Consider the following 23318-nt stretch of genomic DNA (forward strand, 5'->3'; position numbering starts at 1 on the left):
TTTCTGAATGTTTAATCACAACGCATGTCCGTTATATACGAGATCTCAAGGATAAATTGTGATGTAATGGGATAGGCTTACAGAAAGAATAAATTTATCAAAAACAGAATTATTTCCAATGGAAGAATTAAAGTAATAAACTGAGAGGGGTGTGGAGGGGGGAGGTTAGGTTTACAAGCTAAAAAAGAACATATTTTAAGCTTTCTATCTAGTATAAAAAATATATAGGGGGGTCTGGAGTGTGGGCGTGGGTGGGGGGGGTACCTAAATTTGAATTAATTGGAGGGGCTAATATGTAAAATGATTCTATTTGAAAATAAAGTATGAAAATTTACTAAAAAGAACTCACATTGTAAATCGCTGTAGCCAAGGCTTCTAGCTCATTAATATATTTCATTGCTCTATCCATTGTGTCTTGGAACTTTCTGAATGTTTAATCACAACGCATGTCCATTATATACCAGATCTCAAGGATAAATTGCGATGTAATGGGATAGGCTTACAGAAAGAATAAATTTATCAAAAACAGAATTATTTCCAATGGAATAATTAAAGTAATAAACTGAGAGGTGTGTGGAGGGGGGAGGTGAGGTTTACAAGTTAAAAAAGAACATATTTTAAGCTTTCTAGCGAGTATAAACAATATATAGTGGAGTTTGTATTTTGTGTGTGTGTGTGCGGGGGTGTTACCGGAATTTGAATTTACTGGAGGGGTTACTGTGTAAAATGATTCTATTTGAAAATAAAACTTGAAAATTTACTAAACAGAACTCACATTGTAAATCGCTGTAGCCAAGGCTTCTAGCTCATCAATATATTCCATTGCTCTATCCATTGTGTCTTGGAACTTTCTTAATATTTAATCACACCGCTTGGCCGTTATATACTAAAACTCAAGGACGATTTTGCTATTTAATGGGAAACCATATGTAATCGACTCTCTGATTGGCTTAGAATGAGATGTAACTGACTCTCTGATTGGCTTAGAAGGAGGTATGTACTTCCTGTTTCCCGTTATCGAATCAAAACATTCTCCCCAGCGATTATATAAATCAAGTTCTCGGAAATTCACTTGTCCTAGTCGAGACCTAGATCAACACATTCCCCGCCGTTAATGCGCATGTGCAAACTTCACTCCGGAGTCAATACACTTAGACGAACAACAACAACAAATAAGTTCTCCTCGAGTCGATCAATACAGTCCCCTCGATTATGTAAATCAAGTTCTCGGAAATTCACTCCCCTAGATCAATACATTCCCCCTAGCGATTATGTAAATCACCCCCAGTGTCATTACACCTGGACGAACAACAACAACTAATAAACTCCCCTAGATCAATACATTCCCTATCGATTATGTAAATCACCCCCAGTGTCATTACACCTGGACGAACAACAACACCAAATAAAATCCCCTAGATCAATACATTCACCCTAGTTATTATGTAAATCACCCCCAGTGTCATTACACATGGAAACAACAAATAAATCGACCTTGACACCATCCTAGTCGAGTCCTGGATCAATACATTCCCCCTAGTGATTATTTAAATCCAGTTCTCGGAAATTCACTTTCCCCCTCAAATCATAGACCAATACATTCCCCACCGTTAATGCGCATGTGCAAACTTCACTCCGGAGACAATACACTTGAAAACAACAAATAACTTGACCTTAAAAAAAGGGGTCATTGACCCGTTCGTGGATCGATAATCCTTGAATAAAATATAGCCAGTCAGCGGTAGACTAAATTGTAGATGGCAGCACATGTGTTCTCGTGGAACCTCCTGAGGGGTTACTACTCACGAGTCATTCACTTTTTGAAAATCGAAACAGTAATTATAAGCTAGTTATTGTAGGCACTGCTTGTGGTGGACATGTCTGTACCTCCCTGTTTTGTAGGTAGTATTATCCATATCTTTCCCATATATCTGTCCCAGTACTGTCCCATATCTATCTTCTGTTTAATCTACAACAGACTTTTGTAGCTTTTAGCCATCAATTCTATATCCAATTCATGAGGAGTGATTGACTTCCGACATAGATACCTGCTATAGAGCAGGAGTAAAAATGTAATCAAACAAAAAAGATCAAAAATGAAAAAGGATTCAAGTCATTTCTCCCTTTGTCAGTAAATACATTCTAATACCAAACTGGCTATGTATGACGCTTGACAAAATGAACGAAAAATATATATAATTAAAAAAAATATAACCGAGAAACTCGTTAATTTTCAGCCAGTGGATTGAAAATTAAACGTCATTTATGGACAAACCTCTTGTCCGTCAAGCGGAGAAACGTCATTTATCGGGAAACTTTTCCTTTTAAAAATATTATCTAGCGCCAACCGTTATATTATGGTAGCACTGATGTTAATATAAGTATTTTTAAATGCAGAAAGATTTTTTTTTCATTATTCAAGTTTTAAAAAGATTTAAAAATCCGAGAGAAGATTGTTTTCTTTAATGAAAATTCATAACGTCAGAATCGATGCAGAGAAACTTTCTTCTACACCTCAACGGCATTAATTCACGAAAATTTAGCTGAGGAGGCTCGTCGTTATTTTAAAATTGGAAATACGAGACAAAATGCATTTTTCAAAAAGCTATTTTAAAAATATATGTGAGGAAAATGAAACTCTCCCCCTCCCTCCAAGGGAAATCTAAACAGGCAAACCTTTTGCTTGGAACACAAAAGAACAGAAAAAATAACCGAGAGCCTGTTTTTTGTTCAAAAAATCTTCCCGGGACATGTTAAAGTATAAAGCATCTCAGAGAGCTGAGACCCAAAGTTTTGTCTAAAGGCAACACCCAAATTTTTATTCTACTCGAATATTGTACCTATAATATTTTATTATAGGTGAATTTTTGTGACAATCATGTTATGTTTAGCTGTGTTTAGTATATCTAGCGACTTACAAGTCATTTCATAGGTATTTGCAGTATTTACGATTTGATGTCAGTTTGTTGTACATTGCTTTGCTTTGTAAAATAGTTTATTCTGGTCATCTGTCTGAATCCAAGTTTTCCCTCCTCCTTTTTTCTTCTTTTTTGTCAGGATCCTTCCCAAATTTGGCCAAAAGCGAAATACGAAGAGGCCTTTAGACGCGGAAAGATGACTTACTGCACTCAGTTGAACAATATAGAAAAAAACTTATAAAAATTGTGAAAAGAACCTTCAAAGATGTTTCAATTGTTTAATCGGCTAAATGGCAGAAAATATACAAGAAACCTAATCATTATGAAGAATAAATTGATGATCAGAATGTATTCTAGGGTATTAAAACATTTAGGATTGTGCTATGAAAGCTCTTCTTTTTTTAGTGTTTGAATATATTCAAAAACTGGGTTTCTAACGAATTGCTGGGCTTATACAAAAATTCTATAAGAATTTCTTTAGGTATTTCTTGATATTTGAAAGAAAAAAAATCAATGAATTTAGAAATATGTAGGTCTAAGTTGAATGTTTCTTCAATTGACTTAAAAATGACGATTTTTTGCTAAATTAATGTAGTTTTTTTCTAATAATTGGAGGGGATTTTTTTTTATTCTGAATTTGTAACCGTTATTGACTTCAAAAACAGTTTGTGGTATAAAAAATTCTTGGAAATGTCCAGAAAATATACATGGGTTGACCATGGCGAATCTTTCTCTAAGTGGTGATGCTACAATTAATAAAATCTTGTTATTTAGGGTATACATCCAAAAAGAAATTCTTTTGACTACTAATAAATACAAAAGTTCAAATATTTTTTTTTTCTGAAACCTTTGTCCCCTATGGGAAAATCCTAATCTGAAAATATTTTGGAAATTTAGCACTTTATATTTTAGACAAAATATACAGATATTAAGGGAAAATATAGAGAAGCTACAACTTATCAAACAACAATTCAATTAAACAGGTCGTGGTAACAAACTGTAAGTAAGGAGTGACGCGGCTCAATAGTAAGCGAAACTTATAACACACGGAATTTTGATATCAATAGATGTATAAAAAGAGTTGGCTTATTATGCTGATTCCAAATATATAAGGTTCATTAAGTTTAGTTGTACTGATCAAAGGCTACAAGCTTGAGAAAATTTTTCTGGTTTTCGAAAAAAGGGGGAAAGATCACCTAAAAGTCAAGGAGTCTTAATGAAAAAAATACCATCAGATTCAGTGTATCAAAGAGTCCTACTTTTCAAGCTCGCATCTTCAAAAATGCGGAATTTTAAATGTTTTGCCAAAAGAAGATTACGGATGCGTATTTATTTTTTTTTTCCAAAGTTTATCTTATCGAACCATTGGTCCTAAAATATCAGGAGAGGCTCCTTTAAATTGAAATTATAAGTTCTACTGCTCTTTTCAAGTAACCAAAAAGATTGGAAGGTAGCTAAACCCCCTTCCACTCCCCTTTTTCGTCAAAGTCGTTATGTCAATATTTTAAGATAACCATATTGTTCAACATAGTTGAATGGTCCCTTTGGAAATAATATGACCCCCCACAGCCCCTGGGAAAATGTCTTTAAGCTATGAAATTTGTCTTTTGTTTACGCATAGTGTTTGTTATTCGAAAGTATGCATACATTTTTCGGTTAGGGAGCAGGGTGAATTTTCTGCGGGTGATAGTTTCACATGGGGATGGAAGTTTCCGGGGGATGAACTTCTCAGGGGAAAATGGACACTGGGGGAATTTCTCAGATTTCCTATACGAAATTCTTTGTATTTGTCTTACTTTCTCTTTGTCAACTCAATTTAACACGTGGAGATGTTAATGATAATTGTTTGAGGTAAATTTTCACCGGGATTGAATTGTCTAGAGGATTTTTCCGTGGAGGGGGAGATGGATTTCCCGGTGCTATTTAAAAAAAACGATTGGAACTAAATATAAAAAACAATTTTTGGACCCGAGTAAGGAGCAACATTAAAACAAACAGAAATTATATCGTATATGAGGGGGGTTGCCTCCTCATCAATACCTCGCTCTATACGCTAAAGTTTTATCTTTTGTCCCAATTTTTCAAGAACGACTCCTAAAACACAAAGGTATTAGAACGATAAGAAGTTTTTTTTTAAAGTACCTAAAAACTTTAGCTTGAAGTGTGAGAAATTGAGGAGGGGACAACCCCTCTCATATACGCTATAATTTTCTGTCGTTTTAAGATTAAAATGTTGCTCCTTGCTTTCAGTTGATTTTTTTTTATTTAGTTGACATCCTAAAGCTTATGTTCAAAACTATGGAACGTTTAAATTCCTCTGCTGAACTACTTTGTATTTGACAAGGTCTAGTACCGTTTGACCTATGCTTGATTCTAAAGGTGAAAAGGTCTGGTAAATAAATAGTTTGTCAACCCAAAGAAATGGCGAAAGAAAAAATGAGAAATAATTGAAACGAAGAAAAACTAACCCTTGCATATGAAGAAGTAAGTACAAGAAGTTTAAATGTCTGATTTTAAAGTCCTTTAAGACAACACTCTTACCAGTACTCCAAAACGCACTACAGTAAAAATCTGAACACTAATTTAAAAAATAGCCAGAAGTTGTTTTGTTATTCATCCCGTCAAGGCCGAATCTGGGGGGAGGGGCTAAGGAGTTTAACGCACTCTCTCCTCTCCCCAAGATATTTTCTCGACTCTTAAAAAAGTAACAAAAATTTATTTAAAATTGTTTTTATCTTTCTAAGTTTTATTTGCTACCCCCCCCCCTGCGAAAAAATCCGGACTGCGCTTTGGGGTCCCGTCCGTGGGTTTCTAAGGCGTTTATGCTGATGGTTCTTGAAGTTTTCTGGTTGCCCAATTTCTATCTTTTTTAATAAATATTGTTAAAATGTTCCTTTGTAAAAAAAAGAAGAAGTAAATTTTATTAGGAAGAATGTATTCAAAGGGCTCATTAAAGGGTATTAATGGATGGAGTCCCCTCTTCATAGTTGCACGCTGGGTCAATTCCAGGGGAGGGTATTGCAGAACTTTTCCTGGAATGGGGAGGATTTGTGAATAACACATATTTTGTTAGCCAACATTTTAAAGCTTCTCCAATCCTCTTATTATTTTATCTATAACAGATGGAAATAAACTTAATATATAGCAAAGATTTACCGAGAAAGCTAAAATTTAAAAAAAATATATTTTAATATTTTTAAAAATTTATGGGGTGTGTCTGCCTTGTTGGTTGGAATTCTTGTTTTTAACTTCCGCACTTGCAAGTTTTTTTTTTTTTTTTTTCTTTAGATAAATACAAATTGGTATATTATATATATAAGGAACACATTTACGCGTGTGGGGGTAGTTTTGTTTTCTTAAAAATTAACAATATCAGCTTAAGGAAACTTCAAATTAGGGGAAATAGATAGCTAATTAACTAGCTCGCTTCTTTTCGTTGTGAGATGTTTAAAGAGTAATACTTTATAGAGGGTTTCATTTTGAATCACCCCTCGTTTCTCTCTGAAGGTGGGATGGGTCGGCACTGTTGTCGAAAAATCCATAAGAGCTTTGACTAAGTTTCTTTTTTTTTTCACTGACCGGCTTTTTTAATTAATGCATATCTTTTCGGACCTTTTTGCTTGTAAGGTGCGTCCTCGATTTTTTTTGGGGGGTTGGCTGGGTGGTTGATATTTAGCTGAGTTATAAGGACTTTCGATAGTTATTTTCCGAAAAAATTCCGTTTGACACCAGTGAAACCTTTGGAGGTTTCACTGGTCTTTTTTTTCACTGGTCATCATTTAGAGGGGGTTCTTTTTTGAAATATTTAAGTTGTCCTCGCCGACACCTGAAGAAGGTTGTTGTCCTTTATACCAAAAGAAATCAACATTTTTTAAGGAAAATTTTCTGCCCTAATCATCCTGCTCATAAAATACGATTTATTGGCTAAAATAGCACAAAAGCTAGCATAAGCACGTCAGAACAATTACAATGATAAAACAGGTGTTAGGGGATATACATAAAACAAAAAGTTCTAAATCAAATATTAAAATGGGAAACCAAATAGGTTACAAAAGGGTACGAAACATCGATGATAGTCAGAACTAAGGCACTTGTGACCAAAGTTCAGGGTAAGGATGTGATGTCGTGATTCCAATTTAGTAAGTTCAAGTCAAGCTAAACTTTCATCGTATGTAGTATAGGACGTCCCCAGTATATTTTTTATTGCTCTTTTTTGAATACTTTCAATTTTAGAACATTGATCTTTGATCATTCCAGGGTACCAGATAGGACAGGCATGTACAAGACAGGGTCTCATATAAGAACAGTAAATTACTTTAAGGTTATGGATCGATATGGAAAACCGTTTGAGAAGGGAGAAATATTTAAGGAGAAAACTACCAGATTTAAATAGGTGGGAAATATGGGACTTCCATTTAAGGTCATTGTCCAACTGCACACCAAGCAGTTTAACCGTATTTAAATTTGGTATCTAAAGGTCATTATTTATAGGGTGTATATTTTTTTTAAGGAGAATAGCATGAAACTGCTTTCCTGTTTATCTCAACATTTCTCTCAGTATAGCCCTAGAAAGCGGGATAGAACTATGATTTTTCATACAGCCTACTGTTTGAAATACGGTCAGTCAGACGGGTACCCAAAACAAACCGAAAACTTTCTCTGGAAAACATCTGAGAAATCTTCCTCCGTCTTTTGGAGCGCTAACCTTTGAGGACCACGCTTGGCAACTGTCATCACTTCAGCTTCCAATATTATAATATTGGTTCGCAGACTTATCTTCCTGTACTTGATACTCAGTACAGTTCTAGTTAGTAACATCAACAACAACAAAAAAAAAAAACAACATAAAACAGGATCATCCTGTACTTGCCCCACTGCTCCCCCCCTCTTATCCGCTCTTAATACTAATTCTTAACGTAAATAGGAGAGAGAATGAAGAGCTGGTAGCTTCTTATACATAGAGATTAAGTCTGTATGTTTCAAATTTTAACGTTTGCTTTTTTGAGCAAGAACCTCGTTTTAATTTAATTTATGTCCGTTTAACATCATTCAGGGTTATCCTAAGTGAGGAAGACTGCCGCCTCTCAACCTCCTACCCTTTATTCAGAAGTGTATCTTTTGCATAAGAATGCTTCGGAAATGAAAGCCGTCTCTACAAATCTGCAACTCTTAACAGAATTAGGAGGTTAGGACAGAAATACCCCAAATGACTTTTCAGGTTATAATTTTGATCTGTTTTTCATATAGAAAGGGGAGGAAGTTACCATATGAATGCAGTGTTTTATTTGTAATCAATGATTTGTGCAATAAGAAGGAACCTGTCCATATAATATTTCTTCAATAAGAAATTACGTATTCTTCTAAATAAGGGCTTGAAACCACCACTATAGTATTTTCGAACAGGTTGAATTGGTTTATTGAAATTTGATTAATGGTTTAATTTTCATCAAGATTAATTCCCCTTTTTGGGGCGTTTCTCTCTTCTTACTGAATTTATGCAGATGTTATTATATTCTTAGCATCTGAGTAACTTTTAACTTAACGTATAACGAATTTCAATATGTAGAATAAGCATAAAAATTAACCCCATTTGATGTATGTATTTTTATCAAACATTTGTTTTAGGATTTGTTTTTTCCATTTTCTTTGCTTAACTTATCAATTAAAATTTTTGCCTTTTTTTTTTTTACTTAAAATTTTATTATTTTGACAATTATTACAATTATTATTTTTCAATTAAATTTCCCATTTATTATTAAAGGTCGGATGAAAAGAATAAAAGCAGGAGAATGATATATAAATCTCCTTGTAAAGTCCACGTTTAATATCTATAGCCGAGATCTTTACAAGAATCTTGGTCATAAAGTTATGCTCTTTACCTGACAAATTTACTCAACAAAATTGAAAAAAGATAAACCATAAATTTCGTATTACTAGAAACTAAATTACTTTATTTAAAGCGATTTTTATGCTTCTTTTCTTTCTGCCAAGTTTTCAATATTGTCTCTATTTTGCTTGCCATTCACGGGCAACCAGCAAGGGCTTTTTACGTTGCGGCTGTTACAGTGGCACAAGCAAAGAGTACTTCTTAGCTTTGGCACTGGTTTTAATTTAGAGCTTTTTATTTTATTTTGAAGATCGGTTCCCTCTCCCACCCCTTTCATCAAAATTCAATTGAAAACAACGTCTCATTTTACAAAGATTGATTGTAATGTACTTCTGTTCAAGGATCATAACCCCCCTTTTCACTTTTACTTCCATCTTCCATTTTCTTTTTCTACTTTAGACCATTTGCACCTTTTTGAATAGATAACAATTTGTTGAATTTATTTGTCTTTTTGAAGTCGTTAATTTTTTAATGGTGCAGTGTTTAAGTTAACACTATATCTCATTAAAAGAGAAAAATTTTTATGTTTTACGTCATTCACTGATGCTGAAATATTTTGTTATTTTTAGCTCTTTCGTCGAAGCACAAAAATTTGAAAGGTGAAGTTCTACGCGAAAAGCATATTAAAAACATCAAAGGATTTGACGAATCTTTGCCTGCTGAATGTGATGGTATTCAAGTGAACGCCCGAAGAATTGCCATTCCACTTTTGGGGCCAGGTGGTAGAGTAGATATATTTAATCTTGAAAACACTGGCAAAATTGGCAGTGGTGTTGTTTCGGCCTTAGTTTCGGGTTACAAAGCTATGGACTTAGCTTGGGATCCGTTTGATAATTCTAGGATTGCTATTGGTTAGGATTATATTCTATTCTTATAGTCTAATGAGACAATAACTAGACGTAAAGCGAAAACTTAATATTAAACTGACTAAAAAAATCTAAACTATGTTCTGAATTAATATATGGGTTGTTGTGAGAAGGTCAAGCCATTTTTTTCTATTCGTTTTAAATAAATATTCCCTCTGTCTAAAAAAATAACAATATCGTTAAAAAAACATATTTATGTTGTGTAAACTGTGTTTAATATTCATTATAATAATTGGTTATTTTAGATTTGAAATTTTTTAGAATAAACTATTGAAAATTATAAAATAATTACATTAAGTATGCCAACATATGATTAGACCCAAAAACGTTGGACATATCTGCCATCTAGAAAAATTTACATGGGAACAACAAATATGTTATCAAGTACGTTTGTAGTAAAAAGATAAAATGTGCCCTTGTGCGTCAAGGTGGAGATAAAATGTCACAGTAATAATGTTAACTATGTATCAGTTCATGCCAACAGAAAGGTTTGTTTGTCAGTTTGGGAGGAGTCTCACGCTAAAAACATGATCCGTCCTTTCGGAGAAAAATCTATCCTTTTGGAAATTCATAAAAAGTTTCAAAACGGTTAGGGCCACTTACCATTTAGAAAAATTTATAAGAGAAGAAAAGGAAATGTGATTGAGTAGCCTACATCGGAGGTGAGAAGATGTGCTCCTGGTATGTCCAGATGGAGATACAGTATCACAGGAATATTGACGACTCTTTGTACTCAGTTCGTATCTATACACGGGTTTATGCGCCAGCTCCTGGATGAGGTTTTAGTTAATTGTCAGGATATTCCTCCACTTTTTGAGAGTCTACAAAACAAACAAATTGTTGTTCCTTAAAACTGACATTTTCATTATCTCACAGATAAGCAAAATAATATCTGGAAGCTCCAAGAATAGCTTCATTCTGCAGCTGAGTAATGTGGTTATTTTTTAGTTTGTTTTAGTTATTGTAATAGCTTTATTCAAGGCAATAGTGTTGACTTAGTAAAGAGTGATGCATCACATGTATTCTTTTGTTTTTCTGGTTTCATCGTAGAAATCGGTTGATTGTAGAAATTTTGGGAAGGCTCATTTGACCAGAAATTAAAAGTTTTAGTGTCCTTTTTAAGTAAGGGTCGAAATTGATCACTGGGCCAACTACGACCCCTTCCACGCCCTATAGGTCCCCACAACCCCATATGGCATTATATCAAACTTTTAGACGATAGTTTCGATCGGATTGGTCGAAAGATCCAAATGATTGCTTTCTGGGGGTGATATTATAATTGCAGCCCTCGAGATAGGGCTTCTAAATTATGAAAACAGCCCATTTAAAACAGAGGCATCGTATCGAAATTTTTAGAATCAAGATTCATTTAATAAAAATAGCTATTGTAGTTACGGCTAGTGTTGCAACTAGTTTACGCTACCTTTTACAACGTAGTAAAAACTAAGTACGATTTATCACACTTGAAAAAAATGGAACGATTGAGCTAGTGAAACAATTTTTCCTGCAGTACACTGATTCAAGTTTGTTCTTGTGGCGTGCATTTCTGTTGACTGTAGAGGTGGGTGGTTTTAGGGAATGGTGTTTATCACTCAAGAGCACGGAGTGTCCAAATTTACACATCTGATGGCACTTGTGTTCTTTAAGTGCTGGAATTCGTAAAACTGCTATGGCAGATTCGTAAGTGACATGCTTGGTTCCTAGAATGATTTTAAAGCCCTTTTTTGCCTCAGGTAGATTGGTGCTGCAGTAAGTTATTGATAGTAGTTTTTTTCACTGTTTTTAATTTCATCGTTTAGGTAGTGTATATTATGCACTTTTGGTCCCCAAACTAGGCATGCGTATTCAATTTACTGGCACACATCACACGTGTACGCGAGAACTAAGTGCTTTACAGAAACCTGAGTCGACGCAGTTTTTTTTTCTTGCTTCTTTGTTTGCCTTTTCACCTCTTTCTTCTTTCAGCGTGTGAAGATAGTCGACTAAGAATTTGGAACATTCCAGAAATGGGTTTAACTGATTCTTCAAACATACCAGATTTAATTATAGAAAGCCATTCTTCTGATGGAAAAATCTCTCTAGTCAAATTTCATCCATTAGCCAAAGATGTTGTCGCTGCAGTTACTTCCGACCATCGAATTCGGATTTGGGATTTTAAATTACCCACAGAACCCAAAATAGTGATTAATAGTCACGGTGATCAGGTATGCAAACCCTTTACTTTTAGCGTAAATCTAAGTCTAGGCGTTAGCTTACTTACAATCAAAATTACCATAGAATTACCAAAATTACCTTTACGCTTTAGAAGCAAAGCTAAGTCTAGGTACTTGCTTACTGAAAAACAAAATCACCCTAAAATTACCAAAACTAACTCTACGATTTAAGAGTAAATCTAACCAGGATTGTAACTTCGTTCTTCATTGCCCTTGAACTTTGTACAATAATTGAAATTAAATATATTTAATATACTTAAGACTCGTAAGATTTAGGTTCTATGGCTCTTTTTGTGCAGCTCTTTTTCAAAATGTACTCACTGAGATTTTGAACGTAGCCGCAAAAAAATCTTTACCCTTATCAAACAGTTCGTGGTAACGAACTGTAAGTAAGGAGCGACCCGGCTCAATGGTAACCGAAACTCTAGAAAACGGGTTTTTGATACCAATAGATATATCAAAAGAATCAGATTTTAATGCTTAATTTCAAATATATAACTTTCATCAAGTTTAGTGCTACCCATCAAAAGTTACGCGCCTGAGAAAATTTGGCTGATTTTCAAAAAAAGGGGGAAAGACCCCCTAAAAATTATAGAACCTTAATCAAAATCACACCATCGTATTCAGCGTATCATCGAACACTACGGTAGCGTTTTCGGATCTACAAAAACTTGGAATTTTACATTTTTTTTTCCAGAAGAAAGATCACAGATGCGTGTTTATTTTTTTTTTTTGTTTTGTTTTTTTTCCCAGAGATGGTCATATTGCCCCCATAGTCCAATAAAAAAGGGGACGGGCTAATTGGAACCGAAATTACAAGTTCTAGTGCCCTTTTTAAGTGACCAAAAAAAATGGAGGGCAACTAGGCCCCCTCCCAAGCTTATTGTTTTCCCAAAGTCACCCGATCAAAATTTTGAGATAGCCATTTTGTTCAACATGGTCTAAAATATGATAAATATGTCTTTTAGGATGACTTAATCCCCCGAAGTTCCCAAAGGGAGGGCTAAAAGTTATGAACTTTACCCAATGTTAACATATGGAATTGGTTATTGGGAAGTATACAGAAGTTTTCAGGTTATTTTTTTTCTGGGAGTGGGTGGGAAGAGTGGGTCGGAGGTTATTTTGGTGGATATGTTCATGAAGGAAGTTTTCATGGGGGAAGGGAAATTGCCATGAAGGGTGCGCAAGACTTGCCAGCATTATTTATTGGTTATTGGGAAGTATACAACCATTTTCAGGAAGGATTTTTTCTGGAGGGGGGGGGGATAGACGAGGGGGTTAATCTTGAGAATATGTCCGTGGAGGATGTTTCTTTGGGGTACGGAAAATTGCTATTAAGGGGGCGCCGGATTTCCAAGCATTATTTAAAAAACGATCAGAAATTAAATAAAAAAAAACAAGTTTTTTCAACTGAAATGTAAGAAGGAATATTAGAACTTAAAACAAACAGAAATTATTACGTATATAAGGGTGTTCTCCCCCAAGTCAAGACTGCACTCTTTATGTTAGAGTTTTATTTTAGTGCTTTCAAAAGAGCTGACTTTTTTAGCTAACAGGTCTGGTTGGTTCTAGTGTTTGTTAATTAAATTTTTGGTTTACTTTTATCGTTAAGAGCGAGTTCTTGAAATAATTGATAACCCCATCATATGCGTAATAATATATGCGCAATAAAAAAACAAAAAAAAACAAGCTATACGGCTCAATAGTGATTGAAACTTTTAAAAGCGGAATTTCTATGTCAATAAATGTATCAAAAGAATGTGTTTATAATGCTGATTCTAAATATATAAATTTTATTAAGTTTAATATTATTCATCAAAGGCTACGAGCCTGAGAAAATTTACTCGATTTTTTAAAGAGGGGGGAAACATCCCCTGCATTAGCTAAAAAACGATCAGAAATTAAATAAAAAAAAAAAGTTTTTTAAACTTAAAGTAAGGAGCGACATTAAAACTTAAAACGAACAGAAATTATTCAGTATTTGAAAGGGTCTGTCCCCTCCTCAACGCCTCGCTCTTTACTCTAAAGTTTTTTATTGTTTTAAAAAATAAAGTTGTGAGACAGAGTCAAACTTTAGCTTAAAGAGCGAGGCGTTGGGGAGGGGACAGCCCCTTTCATATACGGAATAATTTCTGTTCGTTTTAAGTTTTAATGTAGTTCCTTACTTTCAGTTAAAAAAACTTGTTTTTTTTTTATCATTGATCAGGACCATGTTGCCGAGCTAGTAGTTAAACTGCAGTTTACTTTGCATTATGTCAGACTGCCATCGATATTTTCTGAAGAGTTTAAATGGTATAATGTTGACGCCTCATGTCCACACAGGTATCACAAAGTGGAGAATTAATCGGGGGGGGGGGGGTCAAAATGGGGGGTGGAATACCAGTGACTAAGGTAACAGCGCGGATATATTAAATTTTTTGGTCAGGGGTCTCTTTTTTACGGAGCTGAATTGGAAGGTTCTGAGCCCAGGACAACTTTTCATCATCTTGAAGTAATTTAATTAGAAGGGATACTGCATCCAACTTCTTTAGATATTCTCTCCTCCACTGAAGCAATCTCTCCCGTCTTAAACCTTGGCTTTTTTAGTACGTCATGTACAACATCTACCCTTCCCATACTTCTTTGCTGGGTATTTACTCATTCCAGCGCATAATGTCCGAATTTCCCCTGCATTGCCATTTGAAGGTCAGTAATTTTTTTCGGTATACTTTAGCAACTGAATAAGTTTATAGCTAAAGTCAGTGTTTTTTTTTAACTGCAAGCATCAAAATCAGGGGTTCCCCGAAGGTTTTAAGTCACTTTTATAAATATTTACCTAATCTGGGACGTCTTGTTTAGGGTTGCTAGCTGTCACACTCTTGTATTTGTTTCAAAACATTCGTTTTAAACAATACAAACATTTTTTTCTCGTTAAAAAGTCGATCCATGATTAATTAATATATAATCTGTAAAATTTTCATTATGAGAAATTCACGTTAAGTTGTATAACAGCCTTTATGTGAAAACCGTATTGGTAATCACTTGGCTAATGGTAAGAATTAAGTTGTCTCTACCTTTCCTCAAAAGGTTCTAAAGCAAAGTTCAGCCTACTCCTATTTGTTCCTACCCGGGCTGTAACCTAGCCCAGAAAGTATATTTCTATTAGAAACTTTTAACACTGCTTCTTGAAACTCGTACATATTGATCCCCAGCCCCTTTCTTGTCCCCATTGATTGACTCATTGGGAGCATAAGTTATTTGCAGTTCTACCACCATTTACCTGTTGATTATCTTCTTTTATCTTTAGAATGCATCTAGTTCTCCAACTCATCATAATGTCTACAGCTTGTCTATAAAAACCGTCTTGTCTATATAAAGAACTAAATATAAACCTCCCAGACATTTCTAGTCTACTACTGTTAAATATCTCTCCAAAAATTGAGGAATATCTAAATAACAAAAACCCGTCCAGTCAGTTTGACGCTATTTTTCAGAGTCGTAACATTCCAAGCACCAATTTTAAGTCATAAAATAGTGTTCTTTAAATATGATATAAAACCCCCTCTCCATGTCTGTGCTATCAGTCTTGATTGAGAGTTCGTTGTGGTAACACCTTGTTTCTGGATATTAACCTTTCAATAAAGTAAGTATCAACCTGTGCGATTCCCTACAGAGATTTATAATCGGCTTATTTTATTTACTTGCTATTGACAGCTTTGCTGCTTGAATTTTAATTCCCTTGGGATTTAGTGACTTAGTAAGTACTGAGATTCAGACAGAACGATTAAATTACCTTAGAGGATTGTACTATTTGTGCATAGCAGAGATACTGATAACATATATTAGGCAATAAAAAAAAGAGGGGAGGGTTCCTGTCGCAAGTGTCGTTTGTACCTGCCGGCATTTAGTTACCCTTAAATTGCGGGAAATTGGTGAGCGGGTCCCGACGCTTCCCTTGTTCCTAGTATTGTGTGATTCAGTGGACATCGGCTGTTTTTGTGTGAAAGTGATGACTGAAAAGCTGGTACTCAACTTAGTTCTGAACTTTTTGAGCAGATCACTCACTGAAGGGATGAAATTCGATCAGATTGTGAAAAGTGCAGTAAACTATTTCGAACATGGTACAATCATACAAGCTATAAAGACCTTTCACAGCGAGTTGGGACATTCAAAGCCAGATGGTTTCGTATGCCAAAGATGAGGACAACATTACTGACATGTGCAAGTCGCTAGTTTCTGCGGCAAAGCAAAATGTCCCGATCCCGAAATTTGTTATATTTAGTCCGTGTGAAGTACCTGCCATCGGTGAGGCAGTTCATGCTACAGTGGTGTCCAAAGTAAACGAACTCTCCAAAAAATTGAATGGATTTATGCTAAATACTAGCCGCTCTACAATCACCCTGCCAGATAAATCTCAATCGTCCCAAACCGCACCCCCGAGGCCGCTTTACTCTATGATACTAAAAGACCCTACAACGAACTTAAAATGCCCGAGCGAACGCGAAGCATTTATCGACAAACTGTGCACATGTCCAGACAGCGATATAGCCGAGTTACGCCACTCTAATACCAAGTGGAAACTTGTGGTTTGTTCCAAGAAAACCGCGAGCCGGATAGTGGATGCAGCTAAACGTGCAAAACCGTCGCTCAACGTCTCCCTCAAGGAACCTGCTTTTTTAGCTGCGATCAAGCGAGTGCCGGAGGATCTAGACGAACAGTTTCTTAAACAGCTAATCCCTAAGTGTAATGAAACCCTACAATATGACAAGTCTCAAACATTTAAAGTCTACTTTCCGACACGAAATGACCTCGATACCTTTCTCAAAGTTTCAGTGAAAATCGGATATGAACGCCTCCCAGCTGAAGAGTTCGTGTTCTTACCTCGGCGCTACTTTAATTGCCACGCAATCGGTCACCTAGCCGCAGATTGTAAGAACAGTTCATTATGTTCCAAATGCTGCTCCGCCGATCACAAAATCTACGTCCGATACCCCGTTTCAGAAGGCAGCCTTTTGCGTTGATGGAAAGAAGCAGGTTCATACTTGATATAGAGTGAAGTGCCCAAAAAACTTTAACCCCTCTAACTAATTACATCAACACTAACTATTTTATTGTTAAATATAAACGGCTCTTTTATTAATAAACTTCCAGTTCTGAAAAGACTCCGTTCTGAGTTTAGTGTGATTTGTCTCCAGGAACATTTTTTTTTACTAAACATGGTGTGAACATACTTGAGCTTGAGGATATGAAAACTTATTGTGTACCCGCTAGACAGCTGAACAATAGAGGCCGACCCTCGGGTGAACTTATTACGTTTGTGAAATTAGCTCTCCGTTCTCGTATCTTCTAAGCAAATGATTATTATATAGCTGTGAGCCCCAAACACATCTGATCAAAACTTTGAGAGATCCATTTTATTCCACATAGTTTTAAGTTCTTGAAATGAGGTCTTCGAGGATGACAACCCCCCCAGCCCTCATGGACAGGGTTGTAAATTATGCCCAGGAGGCCTATCATGTTTTATATAACGCGTGGTCATAGAAACTTCACAAAAGGGCATTTCAATTGAAAATTGAAATGGCTCGTGCCCTTTTTATTAGTCGAACATGATTGGAAAGTAACTAAGACCCCTTCCACGCTCACCATGTCCCCAAACACATCCAATAAAGCATTTTGAGATAGCCATTTTGTTCCACGTAGTTCAAAGTTCAGGAAATTATACCTTTGAGCAGGACACTCCCCCTTATCGTCTTCAGGGCACGGGTTATAAGTAATGCCCTGGGGCATATAAGGTTTTTATTGAAATCTTTGTCTTAGAAAATTGAAAAAGGGCTCATTTGATCGGAAATTCAAAGGGCTAGTGCCCTTTTTAATAGTCAAATGTGATTTGAGGGAAACTAACCCCCTCTCACGCCCATCTTTTCTCCAAACACATCCAATCAATATTTTAGATAGCCATTTTATTCAACGTAGTTCAAAGTTATGGAAATTAGGTCTCTAAGGAAGACAACATAAAAAGTTCTTCCTGAAAGCGTTGACGAAGAAACTTTAAAGGGGCTCATTCAACTGGAAATTGAAAGGGCTAGTGCCTTTTTAATAGTTCAAAGTGATTGGATAGCGACTAACGCCCTTCTTACGCCCACCATTTTCCCAAACACATCCAATCAAAATTTTGAGATATCCATTTTGTTCAATGTAGTTGAACGTTCTGGAAATTAGGTCTTTTAGGAGGATAACCCCCTCGGAGCCCTCAGTTTAAGGGATGTAAGTTATGCCCAGGGGGCATATACGTTTTAGATAGACGGTTGTTGCATAAATCATAGACCGCGCGCGCGCGCTGCCTATGTAAATACAAGGGACACTCGAGAACGAGACAAGAAACGGGGACTAAGTAATGAGGAGGACACTCCCCCACAACCCTCAGGGCAAGGGTTTTAAGTTATGCATATGGGGCATATAAGAACGATGTTGGCACAAGGTATTATTTATTAATTTTTTCCTTTAGAGCAGGGCACTTCGTATCAAAGAAGTTGGGCACTTCGAATCGAAGAAAGTTCGAAAAAAGCTCATTCAATTGGAAGTTGGAGTAGCTTGTGCCGTTTTTAATAGTCGTAAGTGGTTGGAAGGCGACTAACACCCCGTCCACTCCCACCATGTCCCGAAACACATCCAATCAAAATTTTGAGGTAGCCATTTTGTTCAGCGTAGTTGATTTCCAGAGAGAAATTATGTTGTTGAGGACAGTCCCCCACAGGCCTTAGGGCAAGGGTTGTACGTTATGCCCTGGGGGCATATAAGGTTTTTTATAGAAGGCGTTGTCGTAGAAACTTCAAAAAAGGTGAATTCGATTGGAAATTCAAAGGGCTAGTGCCCTTTTTAATAGTCGAAAGTGATTAGAGGGCAACTAACTCGCCTCTCACGCCCACCTTTTCCCCAAACACATCTGATAATAACTGTGAGATATCCATTTTATTCAATGTAGTTTTAAGTTCTGGAAATGAGGTCTTCGAGGATGACAACCCCCACAGCCCTCATGGAAAGGGTTGTAAATTATGCCCAGGGGGCATATAAGGTTTTATATAACGCGTTGTCGTAGAAACTTCACAAAAGGGCATTTCAATTGAAAATTGAAATGGCTAGTGCCCTTTTTAATAGTCGAAAATGATTGGAAAGTAACTAAGACACCTTCCTCGCTCACCATTTTCCCACACACATCCACTAAAGATTTTGCGATAGCCATTTTGTTTCACGTAGTTCAAAGTTCAGGAAATTATACCATTGAGCAGGACACTCCCCCCTCCAGTCTTCAGGGCATGGGGTATAAGTTATGCCCTGGGGGCATATAAGGTTTTTATTGAAATCTTTGTCGTAGAAACTTGAAAAAGGGCTCATTTGATCGGAAATTCAAAGGGCTAGTGCCCTTTTTAATAGTCAAATGTGATTTGAGGGAAACTAACCCCCTCTCACGCCCATCTTTTCTCCAAACACATCCAATCAATATTTTAGATAGCCATTTTATTCAACGTAGTTCAAAGTTATGGAAATTAGGTCTCTAAGGAAGACAACACAAGGGTGACTAACGCCCTTCTCACGCCTACGATTTTCCCAAACACAACTAATCAAAATTTTGAGATATCCATTTTGTTTAACGTAGTTGAAAGTTCTTTAAATTACGTCTTTTAGGATGATAACCCCCACAGAGCCCTCAGTGCAAGAATTTTAAGTTATGCCCTAGGGGTATATAAAGTTTATATAGAAAGTTGTTATAGAAATTTCAAAAATGGCTCATTTGATTGGAAATTGAAATTGCCCTTTTTAATTGTCGAAAGTGACTTGAGAGTAATTAACCCCCCTCTCACGACCACCAGTACACAAAAACAATCAATCAAATTTTAGAGATAGCCATTTTAATCAACGTTGTTGAAAGTTGTTGAAATTATGTATTTAAGGATGACGAGCCCCCCAGAGCCCCAAGGGCAAAGGTTGTAATCTCTGCCCTGGGGGCATATAAGGTTTTTATAAATAGAGTAGTATTAAAACATCAAAAGGGGTTCATTCAATTCGTAATTGATAATGATAGTGCCCTTTTTAAAAGTCAAAAGTAATTGGAGGGTAACTAACCCCCCTCTCACGCCCACCACTCCTCCAACAACATCCAATCAAAATTTTTATGCACCCATTTTATTTAACGTACTAGAAAGTTCTGGAAATTAGGTCTTTGAGAATGACACACTCCCCCCGCACTCAGAGCACGGGTTGTAATTTATTCCCTGGGGGCATAGAAGATTTTTATTGAAAGTTTTGCCGTATAAACTTCAAAAGTGCTCATTTGATTGGAAATTGAAAGGGCTAGGGCCATTTTTAATAATTGAAAGTGACATGAGAGCGACTACCGCCCCTCTCACGCCCACCATTTCCCCAAACACATCCAATCAAAATTTAGAGATATCAATTTTGTTTAACGTAGTTGAAAGTTCTGAAAAATCGGTCTTAGAGGATGACAACCACCCTAACAGACCTGAGGGTAAGGGTTGTAATGTATGCCCTAGGGGCATATAAAGGTTTTATAGAAAGCGTTTTCGTTTCCAACAGTGCGCCTTCGATTGGAAATCGAAAGGCCTAGTGCCCTTTTTAATAGTCGAAAGTGATTGGAAGGCGTGACATTTTTATAGTAAAGATCGATGTGTGTATAATGTACTAATTTTTTTTGTTGCTTTTGTTTACATTGATTAAAAAAACTTTTTCCACAAAGTAATTTTTTCAAAAAAAAGTAAAGAACTCCATTAAACCAAAAATGAACAAAAATAGAATCAAATTATGTACCAAACATACAACTACCACAAATCAGTATCAATGAATAACTATAACCCGAAACAAACAGAAATTAAAATAAGTCAAACTCAAAACAAGCAGAAATTAATATGAGTAGGACTCTAAACCCCATGAGTTCTAAAAGCTAGAATATAATTTGTATTTTACTGAAGAAAATTCAAATGAATTTATTGAAAAAAATGTATATGTTCAGTTTAATGAACAAAATAGAATCAAATAATCTACCAACCATACAACTACCACAAATCAATATCAATAAAAAATGAAACACAACACAAACAGAAATTAAAATATGTCAAACTCAAAACGAGTAGAAATTAACCTGGGTAGGGTTCTAAACCCTATGCTTTCTAAAAGCTAGAATATAATTTTGTACTTAATTCATATTTTTTTTTAATGTTTTCACTTTTATAACCTTAAGAAATCAAAAATTAATTGAGATGTTATGGAATAAATATAAGCATATGTACATTAAACTGACAATGCATATTTTTGTCAGTAAATTCATTTTAATTTTTTTTCAGTTCTTTACTGAAAATGTTTGACATAAAGAGTCCAAAATCCTATTCTATGGCAAAAAAAATTTATTCATAATTAATTATATTTCTAAAAATAACCTTGAAAGCAGTGGTGTTGTTTCAGGCGGGCAATGATTTGGAGAAAAATGATTCTATAGACCATGCTCTTAACTTTTCGGATGGCAGGGGCGGATCCAGGATTTTTAGGAGGGGGGGGGGTCAAAATAGGTTGAGCCTATAAAAACAATTTAGCAGGGGCGCAAACGAGGTTGATCCGATAACCCTGCGTTGAAAGCAAGTTTAATTAACGCAAACTTGGGTTATTTAAGTAAATTACACTAATTTGGACTACGCTTGGGGGAGGGTGGCCCCCTCTCCCCCCTTTGGATCCACCACTGTCATATGGAGATCCATCTTGCCCCCCCCCCAATAAAGTTTTGTAGCTACTTCCCTGCTTGAGAGCTCCAATTCAACTTTGTAATTCCCAGTAATTTTAACATGACTGCTAATGAGGTAATTTTTAACATGAGAAAAATTGTTATTGTAAGTTAGTCATCATTCGAGCTTAAATTATTACTAGACTCCCGCCTATGTATGTATTTATTATTAGTCAAGAAATTGTGTCAAAAACGGTATTAAGTTTTTTCTTTTTTATTTTAATTTTTCAATTGTGTTTTTATTCCGCATTCAAAGAATTTTCATTCAAAATTTTAAAGGGCAATGCTACATTTTAGTCTAAATTACAACGGTGCAAAAAAATAAGCAAAGCTAGTTCATTAGATTCGTCGCGTTTTTCGTCTATAAAAGCTTAGACATTAATAATTTGATCAGTCCAAAGACAATCTATCCTTCACAAATACTTTAACTGCATAGGCTATTATCTATAGGTTTAGTTGTTTTCTCTTGGAAAATTCTCCAACTCCATTAAGCATACTCCCTGAGGAAAATTACCCCTCTCCCAGTGATAGTTGAAATTTTTTTTTTAATTCAATTTCGATTTTTTTTTTTTTTTAATTCAAAGGCTAAGGCCTAGGCTTAATCAAGACATGATGTAACCAAGGCTTAATCTGAATAGGGTTCTAATCCCTATGCTTTCTAAAAGCCAGAACATAATTTGTTCTTTAATGAAAAAAATTCAAATGAATTTACTGAAAAAAATCTGTATTCTCAGTTTAATATACATATGCTGATATTTATTCCTTAAAATCTGAATTATTTTTTGATTTCTTAAAGTTATAAAAGTGAAAACATTAAAAACAATGTTTTTTTAAAGAATTGCTATATAAGAATTAAAAAGAAAAATAACCCTTTTTTTTTTGGCCATAGAATAGGATTTTGAACTCTTAGTGTCAAACGTTTTCAGTTAAGAACTGAAAAAAATTCAAATGAATTTACTGAAAAAATATACATTGTCAGTTTAATTTACATATGATTATATTTATTCCATAAAATCTTAATTAATTTTTGATTTCTTAATGTTATAAAAGTGAAAACATTAAAAAAAAAATTTGAATAAAGTACAAAATTATATTATAGCTTTTATAAAGCATATGGTTTAGAACCCTTAATTTCTGCTCGTTTTGAGTTTGACATATTTTAATTTCTGTTTGTTTTGGGTTTCATTTATTTTTTGATATTGATTTGTGGTAGTTGTATGCTTGGTAGATTATTTGATTCTATTTTGTACATTAAACTGACCATACACATTTTTGTCATTAAATTCATTTGGATTTTTTTTAATTAAAATATAAATTATATTCTAGATTTTAGAACGCATTGGGCTTATAGCCCTACTCATATTAATTTCTGCTTGTTTTGAGTTTGACTTATTTTAATTTCTGTTTGTTTCAGGTTATATTTATTTATTGATACTGATTTGTGGTAGTTGTATGTTTTTTACATAATTTGATTCTATTTTTGTTCATTTTTGGTTTAATGGAGTTCTTTACTTTTTTTTGAAAAACTTATTTGGGGAAAAAGTTTTTTAAATTAATTTTTTTTCGTTTTATATTAACATAGTCTTTTTCAGTGAGAAAGACAAAGCCTCTTCTAAACTTAAAAAACTATACCTTCCATAAAAACCTTAAATACCCCCTGGCATAACT

At 35.1% G+C, this 23318-nt stretch overlaps 1 protein-coding gene across 1 annotated transcript in view; it reads left to right on the forward strand.

Moving 5' to 3' along the window:
- Nucleotides 1–23318, forward strand: part of LOC148949329 (retinoblastoma-binding protein 5 homolog) — a 327298-nt gene that overhangs the window by 7359 nt on the left and 296621 nt on the right. The window contains exons 3-5 of the mRNA XM_089092675.1: nt 7240–7385; nt 9375–9656; nt 11637–11875. Coding sequence (XP_088948801.1) covers nt 7240–7385; nt 9375–9656; nt 11637–11875 — 667 coding nt within the window. The remainder of the gene's footprint in view (nt 1–7239; nt 7386–9374; nt 9657–11636; nt 11876–23318) is intronic.

The sequence above is a fragment of the Artemia sp. Qi Xiang Cuo genome, chromosome 8, assembly GCF_049724085.1.
Source record: "Artemia sp. Qi Xiang Cuo chromosome 8, ASM4972408v1, whole genome shotgun sequence".
In the NCBI taxonomy this organism is placed as follows: Eukaryota; Metazoa; Arthropoda; class Branchiopoda; order Anostraca; family Artemiidae; genus Artemia; species Artemia sp. Qi Xiang Cuo.